The 27,715-nt window shown below is 46.8% G+C and overlaps 1 protein-coding gene across 3 annotated transcripts; it reads left to right on the plus strand.

The window, feature by feature from the left end:
• Positions 1 to 27,715, plus strand: tet1 (tet methylcytosine dioxygenase 1). 3 transcript variants are annotated; one of them, XM_018729709.2, is made up of 10 exons: positions 1 to 217; positions 10,689 to 12,708; positions 13,646 to 13,736; positions 15,232 to 15,325; positions 15,459 to 15,667; positions 16,221 to 16,371; positions 21,350 to 21,439; positions 22,987 to 23,124; positions 24,008 to 24,320; positions 25,548 to 27,715. In XM_018729709.2, exons 2-10 carry the CDS (start codon positions 10,734 to 10,736, stop codon positions 26,498 to 26,500), a joined length of 4,014 nt encoding a protein of 1,337 aa, XP_018585225.2. In that variant the 5' UTR covers positions 1 to 217; positions 10,689 to 10,733; the 3' UTR covers positions 26,501 to 27,715. The 3 variants fall into 3 exon arrangements, with proteins under 3 accessions (XP_018585225.2, XP_018585227.1, XP_018585228.1); XM_018729711.2 differs by lacking the exon at positions 10,689 to 12,708; XM_018729712.2 differs by lacking the exons at positions 10,689 to 12,708; positions 13,646 to 13,736.

Here is a 27,715-nt window from a genome sequence, read left to right on the forward strand (position 1 = left end):
CTATGTGTGCAGGAGCCATGGCCCCCGAGCCTGCAGCTGCGGCTTGGGACCGAGCTTCAGCGCCTTCATCATGACACCCTAGGCTCGCAGACAGCCGCACGGCAGCGTCCGCATCCACTGAGTGTTGGGGAGCCCAAGAAAGCAAGATGGCTCCCTTGTAGGAATCGGATACGCTACCCGCGACCGAGCCGAGGCTGCGCTGTCGGGTGAAGAGAAGGTAAAACCTCGTCTCTCTCAGCGTGTCTGGGACGCGCCAGGCAGGAGGGTGTATACATACACATACACACACACACACACACACCGCCTGTGCGGTTTCTCGCGCTTCCCCATTACTGGCGCAGCCCCGTGTTATTGTGTTGTTTCGCAGGGGGCGAACAAGGATATTTCCAAAGCACGGAAAAGGGAGCAAGTTTCCAAGGTAACAGACACCCTGGTTGGTAGTGCAGTTGGGTACAGTGAGTAACGGTGAGTGTGGCGGCGCGGCAGCGGCAGCAGCAGCCAGCTGGGCTCGGTGTGGTGGTGGGAAGGGAAAGGTGTGTGTGACCGACAGCAGCAGCGCCGTCGTCGTAGAGGCACCTGCTCCTCCTGGTGCCGCCGGCGGTGTTTTCGGCGCCGAAAGCGGCGTTACGTTGGCGGCGGCGCGACTCTCTGGGCGCCTTCGCTACACCCGTATCTGGGCTTCGTCTCCGAGTGACACACAGGGAGGGAGGGAAGCGCCGATGAATGAAGACGCGGCTCCGACACGCGCAGGACTTGAGAGACGTGCGCGCGACGCACGCGCACGCGCGCGCACAGCCCGCCACAGGCCCCAGGAAGGAAGCGTGTTTTATTTTAGGTTTCAAAAAGCGCGACGGAGTCGGAGTGTTGATGTTGAGCTCGTAGGGCGTTTCGCACTTCGCTGCCTTTGAAGTTCGGAAGAACGTAGAGGATCGGTGCAGAAACCGGCTTGAAAAGAAAAAGAAAAATGAAATCTGTAACCAGAAAAAAAAAAAAAAAACGCAGTAGTATCTCTGCTTGACTTTCGCTTTGTTCGTGTGAATCCTCACAGTGGCACGACGAGAGTTGTTTGTTTTGTGGAAAATTAAAATTTAAAACAAATTGCATGTGGATCACTGTAAACGAATGATTTCTTGAAGTTCCCTTGGTCAGCGGCAACCGAAGCAGGTGAATTTCGCAGTAACCCTGCTCTGAGCACACACAGTGTACTTTTTACTCTTTCAGTGGTTAACATGATTTTCTCATTGGGCCACAGAGAAGAGACATGATACTTCATCGTTACAACTTTCCCCGGAATCACGGCCGAGGAAGTGGGAACATTCGTGGGATTGTGTGAATGATGCTGGCCTTGTTGCCAAGGCAACGAAAACGAAGGGAGCGGCCGTGGAGGCCGAAAACGAACGATGAATGAACCTGGACTTTCTGACCTGCGTAAAACGGCGAAAACGGAGCGGAGTTCTCCAAGTTGCTTTGACAGAAATGATTTTACCCTTAACGATATTTAAATAATTTCCCGCTTCCAACGGTGACGAATACTCGGGAACATTTCACACGACGCGATAAATTCACAATTAAAAATACAATATCTGCTTACATTTCTGCGTCGGAATTTTACGATGCCAAATACCAGGCAGTCAGGTGGTGGCATGTTGGTCCAGCTGTCACCAGAAGGTCACTGGCTCAAGTCTTAGGTGAGCGTGGCAATGACATCAACAAGATGCTGTAGGTCCTTGATCCGAATTGTTCCGACTGAAATATTCAGCTATTTACGCAAGTCCGGTGTGAAGCTGAAATCTGCAAATACTATTTTGTGCGACAGATTTAAATATCGATCGCGTAGGTCTCCGTCACGCCTTCACCACGGATTGCTTTCGAACAGGGTGTTGGACCACAGCCAGTCCTGCGTAACGGGTTAAGTGGAGCACAAAGACAAACAAAGGAAACGTGCAGAGCTGTGCCAGGCCGCTGGGGTGCTGGGGCTGGGAAAGGGGGCTGCCCTGAGCTACTTGAGGTTGTGCCCCCGTGTGTTGACACCCCAGGAGTTTCTAGATCCTGCATCCATAGTGGCAGCTGGCAGTAGGTGACAAGCAGTGACTGTCATTTAGCTTCACAAGGCTTGAAAAGAACAACTAGCAGCTTGCAGCTTACCTGGCATGGTGGCACAGCGAGTAGTGTTGCTGTCTCCCAGCACTTGGGTGGTGTGAGAGGACGTGGGTTTGATCCCTGCTCAGTCTGTGTTGCGATTGCACATTCTCATCGTCTCTGCATGGGTTTCCTCTGGGTGCTCTGGTTTCCTCCCACAGTCCAAAGACATGCTGTTCCGGTTCCCTTGTAGTGTGTGAGTGACAGAGAGAAAAGTGTCTGCTAAATAAATGTGAATGTACCCAGTGGAGGAGGTTGATCCCTCCCAAGTTGCTGCAGGTGTCTTGATTCAAGGTGGGGATATCAATAGTGTGTAAGTGAACATGATGTGAAAAATAAGCACATGTTACAGATGTAGGGAAAATACAATAAGAAATGACTGTAATTCATAAATAAATCCTTTTGAGGAGCAAATCAATGATGCCTGTTTTCTCTTTTGCAGTGTGCTGTTTTTTTTTTGGGTGGAGAAAGATTGTCATTTGCCAAATTAAAAAATAAAGGAATTCAAACTGAATGATGTTATAACTGATCTCTAAACTATTGTATTGAGCTACTGTATCCAAAACATGCATCAGTCATTATGAAGCAGTTTGGTTCATGTTCTGGCTGCTCAGTGAACTGGTTAAAATCTAAAGTTAAGAAATTAGAAACATTCAGACATGATGCCACTTTTAGAAGTGTTCAGACTCTAGCATTAAATATTTATTTTCAGACTTCTTCAAACTGTTATTGGACCAAGTTCTTAATTTCCACAGTGGGTTAAATTGACACGGTGGGATTTCATGTACCAGCAAGAAAAATTTGTTAATTACTAATGATTTGCTATTAACGGATTATTGTGCCTAAGTCCGCAGTACTTAAACATTTCTGAATAACTTAACAATTTTGACTGAAGAATAATAAAAGTACAAGATATATACAGTGCTGTGAAAAAGTATTTGCCCCTCCCTGATTTATTTTTTTGCATATTTGTCACAGTTAAATGATTGAGATCAAACTAATTTTAATATTACACAAAGATAACCCAAGTAAATACAAAATGCAGTTTTTAAATGATGATTTCATTTATTAAGGGGGGGAGGAAGGGAGGGGAGAGAGAGAGAAAAAAAAAAAAAAAAAAAAAAAAAAAACTGTCCAAACCTACCTGGCCCTATGTGGAAAGAGTAATTGCCCCCTAAACCTAATAACTGGTTGTACCACCCTTGGTGGCAACAACTGCAATCAAGCATTTGCGATAACTGGCAATGAGTCTTTCACATCGCTGTGGAGGAATTTTGGCCCACTCTTCTTTGCAGAATTATTTTAATTCAGCCACATTGGAGGGTTTTCGAGCATGAACGGCCTGTTTAAGGTCATGCCGCAGCTTCTCAATCGGATTTAAGTCCGGACTTTGACTAGGCCACTCCAAAACCTTCATTTTGTTTTTTTTTTGAGCCATTCATTCAGAGGTGGACTTGCTGGTGTGTTTCGGATCATTGTCCTGCTGCATAACCCAAGTGCGCTTGAGCTTGAGGTCACGAACTGATGGCCTGACATTCTCCTTCAGGATTTTCTGGTAGAGCGCAGAATTCATGGTTCCATCAATTATGGCAAGTCGTCCAGGTCCTGAAGCTGCAAAGCAGCCCCAGACCATCACACTACCACCACCATGTTTGACTGTTGGTATAATGTTCTTTTTATGGAATGCTGTGTTAGTTTTACGCCAGATGTAACGGGACGCACACCTTCCAAAAAGTTCAGCTTTTGTCTCATCAGTCCACAGAACATTTGCCCAAAAGTCTTGGGGATAATCAAGATGTTTTTGGGCAAATGTGAGATGAGCCTTTGTGTTCTTTTTGGTCAGCAGTGGCTTTCGCCTTGGAACTCTCCCATGGATGCCATTTTTGCCCAGTCTCTTTCTTATAGTTGAATCATGAACACTGACCTTAACTGAGGCAAGTGAGGCCTGCAGTTCTTTAGATGTTGTTCTGGGTTCTTTTATGAGCTCCTAGATGAGTCGTCGTTGTCTTGGAATAATTTTGGTAGGCTGGCCACTCCTGGGAAGGTTCACCACTGTTCCAAGTTTTCTCCATTTTTGGATAATGGCTCTCACCGTGGTTTGCTGGAGTCCCAAAGCTTTAGAAATGGCTTTGTAACCCTTTCCAGACTGATACATGTCAATTACTTTGTTTCTCATCTGTTCTTGAATTTGTTTAGATCGCAGCATAATGTGTTGCATTTTGAGATCTTTTAGCGTGCTTCATTTTGTCAGACAGGTTCTGTTTAAGTGATTTCTTGATTCAACAGGTCTGGCAGTAATCAGGCCTGGGTGTGGCAATTGAAATTTAACTCAGCTTTCCAAAAAAATGTGCTTAATCACAGTTCATTCATAATTTAACAAGGGAGGCAATTACTTTTTCACACAGGGCCAGGTAGGTTTGGACAGTTTTTTTTCCCTTAATAAATGAAATCATCATTTAAAAACTGCATTTTGTATTTACTCGGGTTATCTTTGTGTAATATCAAAATTAATTTGATCTCAATCATTTAACTGTGACAAATATGCAAAAAAAATTAAAAAATCAGGGAGGGGGTAAATACTTTTTCACGGCACTGTATGTTTTGGAGGGGTCACTGCATCCAGTTTTTGACTCTTTGGACCCTTCTGGCATGATGTAGAGTAAAAAGCAATGGACTTACTTTGTCCAGGCAAGAAAACTCCACCAGACTGTAGACTTGTTGTCTGAAGTGCACACTACGTGTTTTCATCAGGTGTAAAAAGTGCCAGTAGACCTGTTCCTTTGCTGTATAGAAATAGCATTTTCACATCAGTTCCCTTAGTCCCTCAGTTGTGCAGTACAGAACATGTGCTTCGTTACATCTGCTATATGGTGGCATGTGCTTTGTTACTTTTTCATAATTAATGAACATTTATTTTAACATATCCATGGACAGCTGGAAGCATAGTGGTTAGAAATACTGTCTCTGCATCCACAGGTTCGAATCCTGTCTCCAGCTGTAGTTCTCCCGACCAAAGTGCTACTTACTCTAAATTACCCAGTTGTATAAATGAGTAAATAATTATAACCTTAACACTCTAAGTTGCTTTGGAGAAAACTGTGATGTAAAAGTAATTAGAGTAACTTCCAGTACTGCACAAAAGTACTGTCATAAATAATTCCAAAAGGGCAAAGCAGCAACTACATTGTAAAATAACTGTTTTTAGCAGGTTATTTGAGTACCACAGATGTCTTTCCAAATATGACATGCAGATTTACTAGACTGTATATCTTATTACTCATGATATTATACATTATGACCAGTTTTTGTTTGAGTGATTAAAAATAATACTCAGATTACACAAGGCAATAGTACTACATTTACTATGTGTTCACTTTACTATATGTACTATAGTGTGGAAAATTAAAAACAATGTTGACCCAAGTTTTGCTTTAGACAAGAAACAAATATTTCTGTAATGCATCCAGTTGGCATGGGGGGTGCGGTGGCACAGTGGGTTGGACCACAGTCCTCCTCTCCGGTGGGTCTGGGGTTCGAATCCCGCTTGGGGTGCCTTGCGACGGACTGGCGTCCTGTCCTGGGTGTGTCCTTCCGCCCTGTGTTACCGGGTTAGGCTCCGTGACCCTGTATGGGACTAGCGGTTCTGAAAATGTGTGTGTGTGTGTGCATCCAGTTGGCTGTGTTATAAGTAATTTAACACTCACGGTGTTTCTACTGGAATGTAAATGTCTTTCTGTGTGGAAACGCATTTTTTATTAGTGGAGTGGTGCGATGGTGATACATGGGGCCACGTAACTGGGTGGCACTGCAAGTAGCGCTTCTGTGCCACAGTGCCTGGGTGGTGTGCGAGGATGTAGGTTCAATCCCCACTCAATCTGTGGGGAGTTTGCATGGGTTTCCTCTGGGTGCTCTGGTTTCCTCCCACACTCCAAAGATATGTTGTCACCCATAGTGTGTGAATGACAGAGTGTGTGTGTTCCACTGATGTATGGATGAGTGACCCAGTATAAGTAGTGTATGTAGCAGTGTGAATAAGGTGTGTGGGCTGATAACACTACACAGAGTTCATTGGAAGTCGCTTTTGAGAAAAGCATCTGCTAACTGAATGACTTTCATATCATGCAAATTGTAATCTTTAGTAAACTTTGCAATGTGGTCCAAACCAGTCTGGATGGATGGAGCAGAATCAGTTTATCACAGTTGGTCTATGAATTCTGAATAAGGAATAAGATGAGATAATTTTCTGCATACTGATATCGAGGCAGTTAATTCCAGACAATATAGACCTACGTAGCTTATATCAGTTTTCACATCTTATTGGCCACATACTCTAATTTTCCACAATTTTTTCAGCTCTCATGTGTCTGGTGATTTTTATTTTTTTTTTTTTTCCCCATCTACATACTGGAATTATCTGAATTCTCAGGTGGCTTTTTCAATTTCTGGAGGAGCGGATGGTGGCGAGCGGGACTGGCGAAGATCTGATCATTAAAGTTAGCTCATTAAATCAGTGTTTTTCACATTAATGCCAAGAAATGTAATGCAGTTTTTCATACTTGTGTGTGCATATTTTACATATTTTGAATTGTCATTTGGCAATTGTGTGTTTGTGTGTGGAGGCCGGGGGTTGATGAGTGACACTTTAATGCCCTTGCCTCCGCCCCCAACACCATGACTCTGTGTGAGAATGTGTGGACGCTCCACTGCATGGTTGTTCCAAGCAGGCCGCATGTGGTCCATCTGTGTCTCCATGGAGGTGCTTGTGGACCACAAGGTACCCAGTGTTGCCCCAGGGTTTCTGGCTCTGCTGAAGTGTGCTGATAGAACACATGCCCTGGCGGGATGGGTTGTCCAATGCATCAAATACAAAACTAACCTTTTTTGGCAGAAAAGTAGTAAAATACAGGCTCAAATTGTGTTGTTAAATACTGTGCTGCTTAAAAGTATGCGAACCCATCGGGATGGTAATTATTCCGATAAAAACTTAAAATAATTTAAAAGTTTTTAAACAAACTGATCAGTTGTAAATCTGAAACATTTAAAATGAGTAAATGACTGATTTACAGTCCGGATTCTACTTACCTACTTGGTTAAAGCAGTTCAGCTGGGGCTTCACTTAGTTTTGCACCCTCACTAGTACCGTGTTTCTACTACACACGATTTCCTCTGAAGAAACATATGGAGTCAGTCATTACACACCTATTGTGTCACATGAGAAACACTGCTAAGGGGTTCACACACTTCCAAGCCAATCACAGCCCTTGACCAGGTTAATACTAAATCACTGAACTGAAACAGCAGAACTATTATTATTGATTAATATAACTGATGCTTTTCTCCAAAGTGTCTTGCAATAATTTACCCATTTATGCAGCTTGTTAAATTTTCCTGGAGCATTTCAGGTCAAACGCCTTCATTAAAATGTGGTTTTTAGTCATTGACATACACCAAAATACCTTTTATTTGGTTTTTTTTTTAAATTGTGTTCAACATTTTTCATCCAGGAGGCAATTCTCCCTGTAATAAATAATATTAATTTGACACCTTGACAACGGGCTAATTTCGTAGAACAAATTAATCCCGTTATGTGAGGAACGGGTGTACATAATGTGACATTTAACTAAATCACCACCTCGAAGATTGTTCCACTGGTTTCACTGAAATGCTGATATTTTTCTTTTGTAACAGGAGCTGATCTAATCAATTGTATTATGAAAAGAAGGCAAATTTTACACAGTTGCAGAGTTTCCATTAGTCCAGAGAGAAGAGAAGAGACGGAATAATGGAGCTTGGAGCTGTAACAATTGCATCGGCAACCAAGCTATTGCCTCATCCTTCTTCCAACTTCACTGTTGCATCACCTTTCTTTTGGGTTTGGGATGATATTAAGGCCACAAGTGCTTTTCGGTGCCACAGGTTAACAGATAATTGGTTAATAACACGTACTGACATAACGTTATATGACATAACGATCCATGCTGCAGGGAGCCAAACCCGAGTGCTCGCTGAGCCTGGCATCCAAGCCCAGCACACAAAGGTGTGTGGAGATCATCATGGAAAGTGTATCACTGGTTTGTGGCAAAGAGATGGAACTAGTTGGACTCACTTTGTCCTCCAGACTGATTTTTTTGGAGGGTCTGGTGATTTAAATTCACTGCTACAAGATGGGGACAGCTGGTAGTGTAGTGGTGAAAGTTGCTGGTGTTGGACCCAAAGGTTGCAGGTTTGATCCCCACTTTGGGCTGTAGTAGTGCTGAGCAAGGTACTTACCCTAAAACTATTCCAGTAATGTTACCCCACTGTATACATGTGTTTGTTTGAGGAGGGTTTGGGATGCAGTCAGAAATCTGCGTATAACTTTTGACTCCCGAAAAACTTAACTACTAATAGCCTACTGTTGACTGGAAGCCTTACTGATAACATAGAGTTGATTAACACGTTTTACATTTTGTATGTTATATGTATTATACACTGTATTCTTACAATAAATTAAGGTAGAGGAAAAAAAAATGTTACTAAGAAAATAAGAGAAAATACATTGACTGTACTGTATTTATTAATCCCGTAAGTTTACGTCATCTGTTTATAAGATGAATCGTCTTCCTGTCTGTCAGTACCTACATTGATATTGTCTTATATGATACAGAACACTGTTCTACGTATTACATGTATATTTTATTGTAGTAAATCATAAAACAGACTAGTATCTACATCTATTTTATGCATTCGTGACATACCTAACTTTTTCTTAATTTTTTCGACATTTCTAGGCTACGCGGTTCGTCTACGAGTTTTTTCAAATTGTCGCAAATCTCCAAAAAATTTTCCAATATATTTATTGAAAAAAATCCGGGTATAAGTGGACCCGCGCAGTTCAAACCCATGTCGTTCAGGGCTCAGATGTAATCATAAGCTCGGGATAATTGTTACTTTAACATTGTAAATCGCTCTGGAGAAAAGTGTCAGCTAAATGAATAAATGTAAATGGGACAATAATGTCAACCTTGAACAGGTTCATGCATTAAGTAAATGGGTTACAACAGAAATGATCAAGTAGCATTAAAAATCTTCTTCCTCCCTGTGTTCCCGTACAGTTCAGAAGCAGGTCTTTGAATTTCAATTCTCATGCTTCTTAACCCCTCTTATTAAGCAAAAGCATGATGCCTCGGAGCCCTGAGCAAGCCGAACACTTGAGTCAATTGAACATAGCAGACGTGACGGATGAGACATGGCGAAAAGATGTGTTCCCTATCTCCCAGTGGGTCTCTGCAGTTGGGAAAGTTACTTCTGCTTGAGAGATTGGTGATGACGCTCCAAGTTCAGCTGCAGAGGAGGCTCTTGCTAAGGTGCTCTTCAGGTTCACTGCTCTTTGGTTCACTACTTCAGCTGATCCACACACATTGTCTGAACCACTTGTCCCATATGGGGTCACGAGGAGCCCGAGCCTAACCCGGCAACACAGGGTGAAGGGCTGGAGGGGGAGGGGACACACCCAGGATGGGACGCCGGTCCGTTGCAAGGCACCCTAAGTGGGACTTGAACCCAGACCCACCAGAGAGCAGAACCCAGCCCAACCCACTGCGCCACCACACCCCCCCTTTCAACTGATCCAGCCCCTAGTTTTGCTTTCTGTACCTGCTTGTGTGTTTCTAGGCTTATATTTGCAATGTTTTAGGTCCTTAATACAGAGTCTGTAAATTGCTTTGGAGAAGAACGTTTGCTAAATGGGGAAAAAAATGAAGCATGCATTTTACAACAAAGAAAATAGTGATGAGATGGAAAACAGCAACCGAAGAGGCAAAGTGTACTGATTTTATATGCCTGTAATTAAATAAGTAGCAAAATCACTGCTGTAATGTCAGTTACTGCTTCACATATATTCATTTATCTGACACTTTCCTCCAAAGCAACCTACACTGTTAAGGTCCCACTTCTCACAAGCTTATGATTATTTACCCCTTTATACAGCTGGGTAATTTTACTGGAGCAATTTAGGGTAAGTACCTTGCTCAAGGGTAGTATAGCAGAGGTGGGGATCAAACCTGAGACCTTTAGAGCCGAAGGCAGCAGCTGTCCCCACCATTAAGGTTGAGAGAAATAAGAAATTTCAGAGAATTTTTGAGCTCAGGAACCACACAAAATTACTTTCATAAATTGCAGAATGATCATGATCATGATTGCCCTGTCAGAGGAGTTTCTTATCTTTGACTGTCCTGAAGCTGCTGACCGAACACCTTGTGACACGCTGATGTTCTGTGCTTCTCCTCCCACTGGTGGATTGTAGTTTTCCAAAGTAGGCTTGTCACAGGATCACAGCGGTTGAGCCACCCTGAGTTTGTTCAGCTTCTTACAGTTGGGAGGACACTCATGTACTACCTGCCTGAGCATAGTGCTGCTGTTATCAGTCTGCTTCTAGTCATTCTGCTGTATCCTGGTAACTCCAAACTAGCATTGAGGATTTGCAGAAACAAATGCTCACTGGCCTGGCTGTGCCTCCACATGAAATACACTGAGGGCTAAAGGCTGCTTCTCCTGTTTCCCTGGCCCAGGTCCACTCAGGGGGAACCTCTGCCAATGGCACACAGTCAGACCAGATGGAGGACCCACATTTGGTGTCGGAAAAAGTTCAGAGTTCACAGGATGACATCACAACGCTTCTGGAGAAGGGGCTGCAAGAGGGAGTTCTCCAAGATCCACCCCTTCTTCAGCTCATCAATAAGACTTCACCCAGGCAGACCCTGAAATTTAAGTGTCAGGGAACAAATGGTAGAATGGGCTCCCCATCACCTCCTATGTACCTTAAATGCAGGCCCAGGGCAGAACCAGAAACCTTCCCAGATGAGCCCCTTCCTCTTAAAAAGCCCAAGTTGGAGCAGCCCTGGCCATCAACCAAAGATCAGATTCTGGCACACTTAGAAAATGATGGGGACTACAAGGATGCATTATCTACCTTAGCTGCTGTAGTTTGTTTCTCAGTTTCTGATAGGAAATTGGTGGACGATAGCCCTAGTAGCGTTCATCCTCTGAAATTGGGACCTTCAAAAGTTGAGGACAAGGAAATCACGGACTGTGCAATCCAGAAAAGATCTAATGTATGTCCTCCTGGTGCGACCGCCCCTATCTGTTGGGACACGTCAGAAGTCTCTCTGCCCACCCTCCAGGCTCTGGTCAAGGAGAGGAACCTCAGCACAGAGCAGGCCATTGCAATTGAGGCCCTGACTCAGCTAGCCATCACACCACTGTCAATGACTCCACAAGCTAACATCAATCGCGATGCAGGCTGTAGGCCGGATTCAAGTTTGACCTACAGCAATGGCATGCTTCCTCAGACTACACAGTCCGTATCAGATTCTGCTTCGAATAAAGTTCCAGTTATTAGTTCAACAATTTACCAAACTTCAGTCATCCATTCCCTTATCAAAAGCTCTCACAGTGCAGGTCCAGTAAAGAAGTTGTCTTGGCTAGATTTGTTGGAAGCCAGCTCCAAGGCAGACAAGATGTTCAGCTGTGAAAAATATGTCCATGACCCCAAGAGAGAGACAAATCATAGGGAGGAACATGCACTTTCCAAAGCAGAGATGTCCAAAGGCACTTTAGAAGGTAACTGGAGACAAAAACAGTCTGTGCCCATGCACAAAGGTGTATGGAAAAAAGACGAGGAAGAGGTGGCTGCACAACTGGCTCAACTTGCTTTCATCATCGAATCCCGTCGGGAACAAAACAGGCCAGACCCTTCAGTGCAGCAGAGATTTCAGACCGCCTCGCAAAAGAAATCCAAAACAACCCTTTCCAAGTCCAGAGCACTGAAGAAATCTCTGGAGAAGGCTGTAGACTCCTGGGGAGAGCAAGAGAAATATCATGGCGCTCCTCTTCATAAAAGGACACCAAATGGCAAGACACCTCACAAAATAAAGATCCAGAAATTTCTACAGCAACAGAAGTCAATGGCCCATCACAAGAAAATCCTGTTCCCCCCACTGGCCCAAATTGACCTGAAGAAGTGTCTCACGCAAGGATATAAAGAACAGCATCGCACTTTCCCGTGTAGCTACTCCCTCCCTAGTCTTGACACGGAGCATTTAAAGCACCAGCCTCTTGCAGGTCTTGAGGCCAAGAAAAGGGACAGTGGCAGTGCCACTGACTTCATGATTCCATCACATTCTCTTGGACATTGCCAAGAGACGTACAGTGACAGACTTTGCACTCAGAGTACTCTACAGAATCCCTCCCAACGAAGGAATCACTGTGGTTTGATTCCTCAGGCACAGCCTCCCTTAGCGTCAACTTGTCGCAGTCTTGGCATGGGCAACAGCATAGCGTCCCAGAAAAGACCCCCTGCTATCGAGGGTTTTTGCAAGGTGGAGAAATCCGGTCCCATCACTGTTCTATCCACATCGACTGGTGACGCTGCGGGACACGAATCGAATTTGACTGGGGAATATTCACCCAACAAGAACACCCTCAAGAGCTTCCTGGAATCGCCTCTTAAGTTCCTAGACACCCCAACCAAAAACTTAATCAATGCCCCTACCAAAAAATGCACAGATATCCCACCTTGTGACTGTGTAGGTAAGTTTAGCTGCCAAGTATTTCTCGACTGAGGTGGGTAATGTTGTTCATTTCAATTTGGTTTTTACCGTATTTTTCTTTTGCGTAAGCGTTTCACAGTCGCCATTTGAAAATTTTAGCTATGCATAAAACCTGACGGTAAAGGAACTTTTACATCCACATGTTCTTAATAACGTTAAGTCAATGCCTTCGTCCAAGGCCAGATACGTTAAGTAAGCAACTTTACAATTATTTGTGCTTTTACACAGAATAACATTGTTACTGGAGCAATTTAGGGTACACGAATTGCTCGAGGTTACTATGGCAGGAACCGGATTCAAACCACTGACCTTCAAAAAGTCCCAACCATTAAGCGATGAGTCGACCCCAAATTAAGTACAGATGCTCCTCTACTTACGATGGATCAACTTACGATTTTTCGAAGTTCCGATGGTACGATACCGATACGCATTCGGTAGAATCCATGCTTTGAATTTTGAATTTCGATGTGTTCCCGCGTTTGCGATATGCGATACGATACTCTCCCGATCCTGGGAGATGACAGCGAGCCGTAGCATCCGCTCAACCACGCTCGCAGTCTCTGTAGCGATCACACCAACGAGTGTAAACGACCGATACTGCGTTGAAAGTGTGTATGGTGTTTTTTCGCATCCCGTCATGTCTGCTAAACACCTATGTGTCTCCTGCTTAAATTTGGCCAGCTGTAGGCTATGGTACGTGTTTAAGGTAGGCTAGGCTGAGCTATGATGTTCGGTAGGGGCGCTACTGTATTCTTTTTCCACTTACGATTTTTCCACTTACGATGGGTTAATCGGAACGTAACCCCATCGTTAGTCGAGCAGCATTTGCATACATAAAAGGTGCACTAAACATGTTCGGTATTTGTGAATGCTTTTTCTGATCACTGTTGTGAATGCCTGTCACCTTCCTTTTGTAGAACAAATAATCGAGAAAGAAGAAGGGCCTTATTACACTCACCTAGGATCCGGTCCTACAGTCGCTGCTGTCCGAGAAATGATGGAAAACAGGTGAGAGGCTATTGATATTCGCAAATCAGCTCCACAGTTGCCTAATGTTTAGTTTTGTTTTTTTTTAATAGAAGCCTGCAAAAAAAAAAGTGGAAAATTTTAGTGTGATATGGACGGTGGCACAATCAGTTGTAACAAACTACGTAAATGGGAAGCCACATGATATTGTCAGACCCCTCTGTTTAACAGTCGTGCCTTTGTGCAGCATTTTACAAGCACCCAGGATGGAAACGATGAGCTCAGATGTTGCCCGAAACGGCCTCAAATCAAGAAAATTCCTTTCTGCATCGAGAAAACAAATGAACTATGCCGACTTTTCGGAGTTTTGGCGATCGTTCTCAAGAGCACTTCGTAGACAATTTACATTTACATTTATTCATTTATCTGATACTTTTCTCCAAAGCAACTTACAATTATTTACCCATTTATACAGCTGGGTAATTTTACTGGAGCAATTAAGGGTGAGTACCTTGCTCACGGGTACTACAGCTGGAGGTGGGATTCGAACCTGTGACCTTTGGGTCCAAATTTAGTGAAAAATAAAGAATGTGAAGGGTTTAGTGACAACCCTCCACTGGTGCACTTTTAGGGTAAACACCATACTCACATGTGCTATAGCAGAAGATGAGATTGAAACCAATAACCTTCCGAGCCAAAAGCAGCAGCACTAACCACTGTGCGATTAGCTGTCCCTGGATTTACCCCTGAAATCATTCACCCATTTATACAGCAGAGCAGTGGGACTAAGAGAGACGCATGCACGCACGCATGCACGCGAACCACCCATTAGAGCTACCTGTTCACCTGAAACACGTGTCTTTGGACTGTAGGAGGAAACCCACAGTAACACAGGAGGCATTTATATTTATATTTATTCTGAGTATGTTGGTGTTTTTATAACCATTTATTTTCCATGTTTACAATAACTTTATTTCTAAAATCTTGTTTAGTACTACATATTTTATTCATTTTACTTTAAGTTTAGACAGGGTGGCGCAGTGGTGCAGTGGGTTGGGCCGCAGTCCTGCTCTCCGGTGGGTCTGGGGTTTGAGTCCCGCTTGGGGTGCCTTGCGGCGGACTGGCGTCCCGTCCTGGGTGTGTCCCCCTCCGGCCTTACGCCCTGTGTTGCCGGGTAGGCTCCGGTTCCCCGTGACCCCGTATGGGACAAGCGGTTCTGAAACTTTAAGTTTACTGCAATATATGCAATGAGGTAGACAGGATTTTTGGCTTTACACTCAGTGACAGCAGCAGAGTGATGTAAAACACACGCATTCAGACATCAGTGGTAACTTACGGTCTCCGTTCCAGCTGGAACATGTGTCTTTGGACTGTGGCTGGAAATCCACCCAAACACAGGGAGAACATGCCAACTCCACACAGACCGAGCGGGATTTGAACCGACGCCCGTGCGCACGGCCCAGGCACTGTGGTGCAGAAGCACTGCTGGCTGCACTAAAATTAAAAATGATTAGAACTGTGGTTCTGTGTTTGGCAGGTATGGAGAGAAGGGCAAGGCGGTGCGGATGGAGGTGGTGGTGTACAGTGGGAAGGAGGGACGGAGCTCTCAGGGCTGCCCCATCGCCAAATGGGTGAGTGAGAGGAAGCAAGTGCTGAGCAGGTATAACTTAATTTATACACATATTTCCCATCTGTAGGACCTATACGCTGCAATGCGTGTGTACAGTGGAGTCGGTGTGTGTTTGTTTTTTCTGTGGTTGGCAGGTCATCCGCAGGGCCAGTGAGGAGGAGAAGCTGCTGTGTCTGGTCCGTCAGCGTGCGGGTCACTGCTGTCAGAACGCCGTGCTGGTCATCCTCATCCTAGCATGGGAGGGGATCCCCCGCACAGTGGCTGACCGGCTGTACCAAGAACTCACTCAGACCCTCTGCAAATTCGGTTCGCCCACCAGCCGTCGCTGTGCTCTAAATGAGGAGTGAGTACCGCAGCGCTGTGTGATCACACACTGCAACCAGTCGTAGATGCCATTAATCACAGGGCAGCATGGTGACACAGTGAGTAGCGCTGCTGTCTCACAGCACCTGGGTAGCGCGAGAGGATGTGGGTTCGATCCCCACTCAGTCTGTGTAGAGTTTGCATGTTCTCCCTATGTCTGTGTGCGTTTCCTCCCCCAGTCCAAAGACGTGGTGTTCAGGTTCACCCATAGTGTGTGAGTGACAGACAGAGTCTGTTGCACTGATGTATGGATGAGTGACCCAGTGTAAGTAGTGTATCTAGCAGTGTAAGTCACCACGGTGAATAAGGTGTGTGGGCTCATAACACTACAGAGTTCATTGGGAGTTGCTTTGGAGAAAAGCGTCTGATAAATAAATGTAGGGAAACTCTACACACGATGCTGTCTAATTTTAGGAGTGTCACTGTGACCACATCCCGTAATATCGCTGGTTTCACATGCTACAGCCTTCCTCGTATAAGACTCCATAAAAACTCACACTGCCCACTTCGCCTTTTCTTCTCCCTCTACGCAGCCGTACATGTGCCTGCCAGGGCCTGGACCCAGACACTTGCGGTGCTTCCTTCTCCTTTGGGTGTTCCTGGAGCATGTACTTCAACGGTTGCAAGTTTGCCCGCAGCAAGGTGCCCAGGAAGTTCCGACTGCAGGGCGACTGCCCGTCGGAGGTGGGCGCATCACAGGACCTTCAAATCAGAACTCCTGCGCGTTCTAGTTTTACAGCACGTGCTTCTTGTTTCACGTTGCCAAAACTGGGAGTAAAATGATGTATGGATGAGTGACCCAGTGTAAGTAGTGTATCTAGCAGTGTAAGTCACCGCGGTGAATAAGGTATGTGGGCTGAAAACACTACATAGAGTTCATTGGAAATCACTTTGGAGAAAAGCATCTGCTAAAACAAATAGATGTAAAAGCTAATTTACCATTAAGTCCCTTCTCAATGGTGAAATCAAGAGAAGCATTTTTTTTTTCTGCAGGTAACCAATGCACTTTGGAGAACACAAGAGTTTGGTTGTCTCTCCAGTACTAATAGCCCCTTTAAGTAGTAAAGGTAAATGGAATGAATGTTTGAAAGTGACATATGGTGTTGTGAAGAAACAGTTTGCTTCCTTTCGAGTTTTCTCTATTCTTGCAGTTTTTTTGGTAGGCTTCAGCCACTTTTCTCTGGAGGTCTTCGGAAATTTCCTTTAGCCATGGCAATGGTCCGGGTCGTGGCTTCAGTGTGCTGAGAGAAAGATAGATTTGAGTCAGTCATCACTCCCAGACTCTTAGCCGAGGAGGTAGGTGAAATGAGTGAGCTGTCCAGTTTGATCGAGAGATTGTGACAGAAAGACAGACCAGGTGGGAGGTGCAGGATTTCTGTTTTGGAGAGGTTAAGTTGGAGGTGTGGTGATCAGACATCCATGCAGAGATGTCCGACAGGCAAGCAGCGATGCGTCCGGAAATGTCTGATGCTCCAGGTGGGAAGGAGAGGAAGAACTGGGTATCATCAGCGTAGCTGTGGCATTTGAATCCATCCATCCATCCATCCATCTTCCTACGCTTATCTGGAACCGGGTCGTGGGGGCAGTAGTCCAAGCAGAGCCCCCCAGACTTCCCTCTTCCCGCACACCTCCTCCAGCTCCTCTGGGGGAACCCCAAGGCGTTCCCAGGACAGCTGGGAGACGTAGTCTCTCCAACGTGTCCTGGGTCTGCCCGGAGGCCTCCTCCCAGTGGGACATGCCCGGAACACCTCCCCAGGGAGGCGTCCAGGAGGCATCCAGAACAGATGCCCGAGCCACCTCAACTGGCTCCTCTTGATGCGGAGGAGCAGCGGCTCTACTCCGAGCTCCTCCCGGGTGACTGAGCTCCTCACCCTATCCCTAAGGGTGCGCCCAGCCACTCCGCGGAGGAAACTCATTTCTGCCGCTTGTATCCGCGATCTCATTCTTTTGGTCATGATCCAGAGTTCATGACCATAGGTGAGGGTAGGAACATAGATCGACCGGTAAATTGAGAGCTTCGCCTTACGACTCAGCTCCTTCTTCACCACAACAGACCGGTACAATGACCGCATTACTGCGGACGCCGCACCGATCCGTCTGTCAACCTGCCGCTCCATTTTTCCCTCACTCGTGAACAAGACCCCGAGATACTTAAACTCCTCCACTTGAGGGAGGAGCTCCCCCCTAACCTGGAGGGGACAATCCACCTTTTTCCGTCTGAGAACCATGGCCTCGGATTTGGAGGTGCTGATTCTCATCCCCGCCGCTTCGCACTCAGCTGCAAACCTCTCCAGTGCACGCTGTAAGTCTTGATTCGATGAAGCCAACAGGACCACATCGTCCGCAAAAAGCAGAGACGAGATCCTGCGGCCACCAAAACAGACACCCTCCGTTCCCTGGCTGCGCCTAGAAATTCTGTCCATGAAGATAACGAACAGAATCGGTGACAAAGGGCAGCCCTGGCAGAGTCCAACATGCACCGGGAACAGGTCTGACTTACTGCCGGCAATGCGAACCAAGTTCCTGCTCCGGTCATACAGGGAACGAACAGCCCGTAGCAGCAAGCCCCGAACCCCATAATCCCGAAGTACCCCCCACAGGATGCCACGAGGGACACGGTCGAATGCCTTCTCCAGGTCCACAAAACACATATGGACTGGTTGGGCAAACTCCCACGAACCCTCCAACACCCTAGTGAGGGTATAGAGCTGGTCCAGTGTTCCACGGCCAGGGCGAAAACCGCATTGCTCCTCCTGAATCCGAGATTCGATTATCGGTCAGATTCTCCTCTCCAGTACCCCGGAATAGACTTTCCCAGGGAGGCTAAGGAGTGTGATCCCCCTGTAGTTGGAACACAATCTCCGGTCCCCCTTCTTAAAAAGAGGGACCACCACCCCGGTCTGCCAGTCCAGAGGCACCGTTCCCGAACTCCACGCGATGCTGCAGAGGCGTGTCAGCCAAGACAGCCCCACAACATCCAGAGACTTGAGAAACTCGGGGCGGATCTCATCCACCCCCGGAGCCTTGCCACCGAGGAGTTTTTTGACTACCTCAGCAACTTCAGCCAGGGTAATGGACGAGTCCCCCTCCGAGTCCCCAGCCTCAGCTTCCTCTACGGAAGGCGTGTCGGAGGGATTGAGGAGATCCTCAAAGTACTCCTTCCACCGCCCGAGGACATCCTCAGTTGACGTCAGCAGCGCATCACTTTCACTGTAAACAGTGTTGGTGGAACACCGCTTCCCCCTTCTGAGTCACCGGACGGTTTGCCAGAATCTCTTTGAGGCCGACCGAAAGTCTTTCTCCATGGCCTCACCGAACTCCTCCCAGGCCCGAGTTTTTGCCACGGTGACTGCCAGAGCCGCGTTCCGTCTGGCCCGCCGGTACCCGTCAGCTGCTTCAGGAGTCCCGTGAGCCAGCCAGGCCCGATAGAACTCCTTCTTCAGCTTGACGGCATCCCTTACCTCCGGTGTCCACCACCGTGTTCAGGGATTGCCACCGCGACAGGCACCGGAGACTTTATGGCCGCAGCTCCAAACCGCCGCCCCGACAATGGAGGTGTGGAACATAGTCCATTTGGACTCAATGTCCCCAGTCTCCCTCGGGACCTGGTTGAAGCTCTGTCGGAGGTGGGAGTTGAAGACCTCTCTGACAGGGGCCTCCGCCAAACGTTCCCAACAGACCCTCACCATGCGTTTGGGCCTGCCAGGTCTGTCCAGCTTTTTCCCCCGCCATCGAATCCAACTCACCACCAGGTGGTGATCAGTTGACAGCTCAGCCCCTCTGTTCACCCGAGTGTCCAAAAGATATGGCCGAAGATCAGCAGAAACGACTACAAAGTCGATCATCGACCTCTGACCTAGGGAGTCCTGGTGCCAAGTGCACTGATGGGCACCCTTATACGTGAACATGGTGTTTGTTATGGACAAACCACGACTAGCACAGAAATCCAGTAACAACTCACCACTCGGGTTCGGATCAGGGAGGCCGTTCCTCCCAATCACGCCCCTCCAGGTGTCACTGTCGCTGCCCACGTGGGCGTTAAAGTCCCTCAGTAGAAAGACAGAGTCCCCAGTGGGAGCGCTTTCCAGCACGCCCCCCAGGGACTCTAAAAAGGCCGGGTACTCTGCACTGCCGCTAGGCGCATATGCACAAATGACAGTGAGGGACCGTTCCCTGACCCGAAGGCGCAGGGAGACGACCCTCTCATTCACTGGGGTAGACTCCAACACATGGCAGCTGAACTGGGGGGCCCACACCCGCCCACCGCCTCTCACCCTGGGTAACGCCAGAATAGTAGAGAGTCTACTCTTGGTCGAGAAGAGTGGTTCCAGAACCCAAGCTTTGAGTAGAAGTGAGCCCGACTATATCTAGACGGTATCTTTCAACCTTCTGCACTAGCTCAGGCTCCTTCCCCGCCAGTGAGGTGACATTCCAAGTCCCAAAAACCAGAGTTGGCGCCCGAGGTTTGGGTCGGCCGGGCACTCGGCCCCGACCACTGCCCAAATCACAGCGCACCGACCCCTTACGGCCTTTCCGGCAGGTGGTGAGCCCGCCGAAGAGCGGCTCCACGTCATGGCTTCGGGCTGAGCCCGGCCAGGCCCCGTGGGCATAGACCTGGCCACCAGGCGCTCGCATGCGAGCCCCCCCCAGGCCTGGCTCCAGGGTGGGGCCCCGGTGACCCCATACTGGGCGGGGTAAACGAGATCCTTGATTTCATAGTCATAAGGGGGTTTTGAACCGCGCTTTGTCTCATCTGTCACCCAGGACCTGTTTGCCATGGGAGACCCTACCAGGGGCATATAGCCCCAGGCAACATAGCTCCTGAGATCATTCAGGCACTCAAAACCCTCCACCACGTTAAGGTGGCGGTTCGCGGAGGGGGTTTTTGAATCCATGGGAGGCTATTACTGGGCCGAAGGAGGAGGTGTAGATCGAGAAGAGCAGAGGACCCAGTACCGAGCCCTGCGGGACACCGGTTGAGAGAGGCAGCAGAGAAGAACGAGAGCCCCGCCAGACCACTTGATAGGATCTGTCAGATAGGTAGGACTCAAAATCATCTTAGTGCTGTTACTTTGATCCCAAGCTGACTAAGAGAGGAGCGTAGAATCTGGTGATTGACAGTGTCGAATGCTGCAGACAGGTCAAGGAGGATGAGGACCGAGGAGAGGGAGGCCACTCTGGCCGACTGGAGAGCGTCAGACACTGCCAGGAGCACCGTCTCCGTGGAGTGACCAACTTTGACTTCAGACTGATATCCATCGAGGAGATGGTTTCGGGTGAGGAATTCAGACAGTTGATCACAGGCTGCTCGTTCTAGAGTTTTAGACAGGAAGGAGAGGAGGGAGACCGGCCTATAGTTTTGGAAGGAGTTAGGATCCAGAGAGGGTTTCTTTACCAGAGGTGAAATGAGAGCAGTTTTGAAGGCCGATGGGAAGCACTAGAGGATGCATACACTGATGACGGGGTGGATCTTCAGGCCTCTTGAGCCTGGTTGAAGGTCTAGGGTCTACACTGATCAGAAAGAAAACAAAAACTGATCTGAGGAGACAACGCTGCAGTGTCCTGTGCCATCAAGACAGTAGCTTTGTACCCTTAGAGCAGTGCTTTTCACCTTAGGCCTGAATAACCATTAGACTTTTTCTGCTCCATGTGTCGTTGGCAGGAGGAGAAGTTAGAGAGTAACCTCCAGAACTTGGCGACGGATCTTGCGCCTGTCTACAAGAAGCTCGCCCCAGAGGCTTTTCAGAACCAGGTCAGATCCCTGAGACCCAGTTGGCCCAAGTACAGGCATGAACACAAGAGTTCGGTATTCTGTGGTTTGCATGCAAATGTGCAGAGAAGAAACACACATAGCCCTGCTCAGTTTTGTTCTTCATAAGAAGGATTGAAAATTCTCAGAATTCCCTCAACTTATTATTAATGACCGTTTCCCCAATGCATGGTTGCACTTGTCCAGATCCTGTCCCAGAGGCATGAGGCAGGGTACACACTGGGTGGGACATCAGTCCATTGCAGTACAATCACACACTCATTCACTTGCACACAGAGGTGCTTCAAAGTATGTGAACTGTCTAGGGGTGATCATTATTCTTGTAATATACATACATACATACATACATACATTTTCTGAACCGCTTGTCCCATACGGGGTCACAGAGAACCGGAGCCTAACCCGGCAACTCAGGGCGTAAGGCTGGAGGGGGAGGGGACACACCCAGGACAGGATGCCAGTCTGTCGCAAGGCACCCCAAGTGGGACTCGAACCGCAGACCCACCGGAGAGCAGGACCCGGTCCAACCCACTGCGCCATCGCGCCCCCTCATTCTTGTAATAAAATATTAAAATAAATGTAGAAAATCTAAATGTTAAACTTTTATAAATGAGAAATGAGAATAATTTATACCTCTGACTCTACTTACTTACCTGGTTTGACCAGTTCAACTTGGACTTCACTTATTTTTACACCTGCAACACTTGTGTTTGTAACACACACACGATTTCCTCTAAAGAAACATATGAAATTGGTCTTTACACACCCGTTATGTCACATAAGAGACACCGATTCTAATTCAATACCCATTTTGTGGTAAAACTAAGGGACACAAAGGGTTCACAAACTTTCCAGCAGCATTGCATGCTAACTAGAGGAAATTTATAGTCACCAGTTCTCCTGTCTCGACTGTAAAAGGGAATCTAAGTGCCCAGAACACAAAACGCTGTGGTCTCTACCTTGACGTCAGATGTTTGGCACACAATTACTATAAACCTTTCAGTCGCTACTCAGCTCTCGAACAAAACATGCTTTTTGTAGTAATGACATTTCGTCACCAATGAGGTGCAAAGATACGTTCAAAAGCCACAGCTTGGACTACGTGATGATATGTTGGTGAACACGTTTTTGGTATTATTGTACTGCATCCGAAAAGGGGGTGCGGTGGCGCAGTGGGTTGGACCACAGTCCTGCTCTCCGGTGGGTCTGGGGTTCGAGTCCCGCTTGGGGTGCCTTGCGATGGACTGGCGTCCCGTCCTGGGTGTGTCCCCTCCCCCTCCGGCCTTACGCCCCTGTGTTACCGGGTTGGCTCCGGTTCCCCGTGACCCCGTATGGGACAAGCGGTTCTGAAAATGTGTGTGTGTGTGTGTGTGTGTGTGTGTATATACTGCATCCACCCAGGACAATCCACAGGGCTTATAGTTTTACATGAGTTGCCCCTCAGAAGATTTCCAGCAGGAGCCTATTGAATGGCTGTAGGAGCTGTTGAAGAAGGTTCAAGCCGACTCAACTCTGTATATTAAGTGCAGGTGGAGCAGGAACGCTTGGGCCCAGACTGCCGACTTGGCTTGAGTGAGGGACGTCCGTTCTCAGGGGTGACCGCCTGTATGGACTTCTGCGCCCACGCCCACAGGGACACGCACAACATGAGCAATGGAAGCACTGTGGTATGTACAGCCTTGTCTGTGTGAAGGTGTCACTAGGGTTGGTGTCACCCGGTGCGGTAACTCATGGTGTCACTCCCCTCCCATGGACCTCCTCCAGTACCAGACCACACAGTATCCTTAGTGATGTTTTTTTACTGATGTTACTCATAAATTGGAATTCCCCTATATCATTGAATGTAACAGCAATAGCAGTAACATAAACAACTAGCAATCGGAAAAAGGTGAAACGCCAACGAACATTGGAAAAGCGAGCATTAAAGTTTTTTTAAATGTTTTTTATACACACACACACACACACACACACATTCTCTTTCTCCTCCTCTCTCTCTGTTATAAATGCTGTAGTTACATTTTTTATTACATTTTACATTTACATGTATTTATTTAGCAGACACTCTCCTCCAAAGCGACCTCCAATGAACTATGTAGCATTATCAGCCCACACAACTTATTCACCACGGTAACTTACACTGCCGGATACACTACTTACACTGGGTCACTCATCCATACATCAGTGGAACACACACACACACTCTCTCTGTCACTCACACACTATGGGTCAACCTGAGCAGCATGTCTTTGGACTGTGGGAGAAAACCCACGCAGACATGGGGAGAACATGCAAACTTATTAACATTATTTAGTTTGATAACTACACCTTCTACATGTGGCACACTGTGTCAATGCATGTCCAAATGTTCATCAAATGTTCGCCTATCAGAATGCCATCCTCCTTTTACTGCTGTGACTGCAGGCCATTTAAGGTTCGGGTCTTATTGAAAGTATTCCGAGCGGACTTTCATTCGCTGTTGAACCTTCAGTACTTGTGTGTGGTGCAGCCCTTGTACAGAAAGGCGAGTTTGAGCCCTTTCATTTTGCGCAGGTATGCACTTTAACCAAGGAGGACAACCGTGCCGTGCGCAGCGTGCCAGAAGACGAGCAACTCCATGTGCTTCCCCTTTACAAGATCTCCGACACCGATGAATTCGGATGCCAGGAGGGCCAGTGGGCCAAGGTGGAGACGGGCGCCCTGCAGGTGCTCTCTGCTTTCCCTAGAGAGGTGCGCATGCTGCCAGAGCCCGTCAAGTCAGGCCGCAGAAGGAAGCTGGAGGCTAAGAAGACCCCGATCGACAGGAAGCATGGCAACCCAGCCAAGATGAGGAACCAGACCAACCAGAGCTCCAATCATGGAACAGGTAAAGGCTCGCCAGGACTGTTAATTCCGCACCACCACACCACTCTTTTTATCTTGCTTCTACACTATTGTCCTGCCTCTCCTGTAGTTAATAACTTTCTCTGTTCCCTGAATAAGAATGGAAGTCTACTTAGTTGGTACAATAAATACTCCATATCTGATGCTTCGTTTGTTGTCGATTATAGCAGGGCTGTGGAGTGGGTACACAAAACCTTCGTCCCCGTCTCCGACTCCTGTAACCCAATAATTGCGTCCGACTCTGACTCCACAGCACTGTAGCCTAGGCCCAAAAGTTGCAGATTATTTTGGGGGTTGATTTATCTGGCAAATATAGGGCTAAACCTATATCACACCTCTGATTTTTGGGGGCCGACTTATACGCCGGGACATATGGTACGTTTAGTCGGAGTCGCTACATTTTCACCGACTTCAGTAACCAAATAATTGCTTCTGACTCCAACTCCACAGCACTGGATTACAGATATAATTTGGTATGTTGTGGTGAGATGGAAAACGTTTTTTTTGTGTGTCTTTGTAATTAAGAAAGTACAACCCCCCCCCCAACACCACCTTAAAAAGGTAACGCGTTCCTGAAAAGCCCTTCGTAACGCGAACTCATAACTCGAGACGTTATTACCGCTAGTTTCAATGGTAAGTTTTTATGCACTCCTGAGCCCCAAGACTGACGCCCAGTTAGGCTAAAATATCGCCAAAACCCAAATTGTGTTATAGCTCCGTAGCATAAATTGGTGAATAACTGCACGTTATTTGCCGCTATGTAACAGTATAAGTCACTGCGGATGAAGGTGTCATCTAAATGCTAGTTAATAATCATGTTTGCATTGCAGAAAAAAATCTGCCTGAAAAATGTAACTAAATATCTCAGTGCTTAGCCGTCGCGAGGCTAAATTCAGACCTCGTAAATGTGAAGAAATGCCTCGTAAGTCAAAGGAACGGTATCAAATGAAACTCTGTGTGAAGTCAAACTATCGTTAAGTCGAATGGGCGTATCTTGGGAGGTTACTGGGACAAGAGCTACAAAAGAAAAGTTGGGAAGTGTATTAGTCACCAGGGCAGTTCACAGAAGCGTATTAGCAGAATGGAACCACCGGTCTGCTGTGCTTCGTTCATGGCCCAGGCCATCTAAGGGCAGAGGATTTCCAGCAGAAGAGCTATAGCCGCTATTTCGCTGTCTCCTTCAACAACGGGTGAAATTTGCCTCCTGCAGTGCCCCGCCCAGGCGTGGAAGCTCCTTCCCTTCAACCAGCCCTCTCTGTCCCTTCATATGGATACCTGGGTTTCCCAGGGAACCAAAGCGTTACTCCACTCCTGAAAAACAACACCGTGGACCCCACAATCCACAGCTACTCTTCTGAGTTCGCAGAGCAGAAAATGATCGTAAACCACCGACTTGGGACCCCAGTGCACGCCCATCCCCATGAGGTCCATGACTGTCCCTACACCTACAAAGAAGAGGTCTCGGATGTGCTCGTCACCCCTGGCCAGCTCAGTGCAAGCAAGCCAGAGCAGATTGCCGCAAAAACCCCGGAGGCCCTCAGAAGCAATAAGAGGCCCTCAGAAGCAAGCAGATTTCAAAGAACCCAAGCTGTAAAAGAGAACCACGGGGACCCAGCAGAGGTCACAAAGGCACCCAAGACATCTGGTGAGGTTTGGTCAGATAGCGAGCACAACTTCCTGGATGAAGACATCGGCGGTGTGGCAGTGGCCCCTTCCCATGGCTCCATCCTGATTGAGTGTGCCCGGCGAGAACTGCACGCCACAACGCCCATCAGAAAACCCAACCGTAACCATCCCACGCGCATCTCGCTCGTCTTCTACCAGCACAAGAGCCTGAATGAGCCGAGCCACGGCCTGGCCTTGTGGGAAGCCAAAATGGCAGAACGAGCTCGCGAACGGGAGGAGACGAACCAGCTCGGGCGCACGGTGGGCGGTGTGGCCCAAGAGAGAGGACCCGTTAGCCCGGCTAGGTTGAAGGCTAAGAGGGCCAAGACTGATGGCTCTAAGGTCAGGGTTGACAAAAAGGAGGAGCTTTTCCCCGGAGAGCGAGAGGTGCTGCAGATTCCCACCCGACGGGCCCTGGCCGTCAGCCGGGACAGGGTGTTCACCGTGTCCTCCTACGCCCTCACCCAGGTCACAGGCCCCTACAACCGTTGGGTGTGAATTCCTAGTCCAGGTGCCTTACTTCAGCTATACATGTGTACTGTGTCTGTTTTCTACACGTCTACTTTTTAGCATTTCATCTCAGTACCAGAAAGAGGGGTTTTTCGAAGGGGTTTTTTTCCTTTTTTTTTTACTGTGATTCTTGGTATGTGCAGATGTGTGTAGACATATACATATATACGTAACTCGTCTGTGGTTTTGTAAAGAGAATGGTGCTGAAGATAGATTTTAAAGATGTTTCAAACTGGTTTTATATACGGATTGACTAAGAACATGCAAATTATTTATTCTGGTCACGGTCAAAGCTATTTTGTAATTTAATTTCTGGTGCAAGCCTGTTTACTGCAACTGTGCTTCACATGAACTTAGATTTTAAAGAGTAAACACTCTGCATTTACATAGAAAATAGTTAATTGTAATACGGTTTGTTTCTACTTATATTTTGCGTTCATGTGCTTTAAAACTAGCCTCTGGTGCTCTTTTTTGTAAGTTTCACAAATATGGAGTTATTTTATGGTGCCATTGTAGTAGTCACTTCTGGTAAGCAAAAGAAAAACGAGTGAAAAAGAAAAACGGAACTGTAAAAATACTGTATTTTCGTTGCCGTACGTAGCCTCCTATAGCATCGTGCTTAATTGTTTATGCTTAAATATTTGTGACATGAACAATGAAGGAACATACATATTTCTTATTGTTGGAATAGAAGGCATTTGATTATTTCCAGTATACAAATACGAGTTGAAAGGCACTTTTCGTTTTAAAAATTAACTTGAATGGAACCAGCTCAACTTCACATGTATCCTGAGAAAGATGGGTTATTTTGTGCGCTGTGTCCTCATAGTGTCTCTTACTCGGTTTTTGAGTCAGTCCTGTTGGTTGTTCTGTGTCTTGCTAATGGTTACTTAGACTCTAGCATCGTGAAGCAATAATCTGTGCTTGTTTAGCGATTTTGTCAGCTAGAAAACCTTCCCGACCTGTCGCTCACGTAAAATTGATGATCGTATTTCAAGCCTCTATTAACATCCCAAATATTGAGTGGGAAACCAAGTTTAGTGTCCACGTGTTAAGCACTGCTACAGTGTACACTAAGACAATCAGACATTGGGAATTTCTATTTTTACTTACTTCATAGAAACGAAACTGACCCGTAGTGTTGGATGTGTTATTTGAGCGTTTTAGTAATATTCTAAACGATCTCAAATTCTCGTTACTTCA

The sequence above is a fragment of the Scleropages formosus genome, chromosome 21 (assembly GCF_900964775.1).
Source record: "Scleropages formosus chromosome 21, fSclFor1.1, whole genome shotgun sequence".
NCBI lineage: Eukaryota > Metazoa > Chordata > Actinopteri > Osteoglossiformes > Osteoglossidae > Scleropages > Scleropages formosus.

Bases quoted from the DNA above. Each gene is read 5' to 3' on its own strand.
- tet1 (XM_018729709.2), top strand. From the start codon at position 10,734: ATGGAGGACCCACATTTGGTGTCGGAAAAAGTTCAGAGTTCACAGGAT. The intron at 16,372-21,349 runs GTGGGCGCATCA...TGTCGTTGGCAG, and splicing joins AGGGCGACTGCCCGTCGGAG to GAGGAGAAGTTAGAGAGTAA. The intron at 21,440-22,986 runs GTCAGATCCCTG...TATTAAGTGCAG, and splicing joins CAGAGGCTTTTCAGAACCAG to GTGGAGCAGGAACGCTTGGG.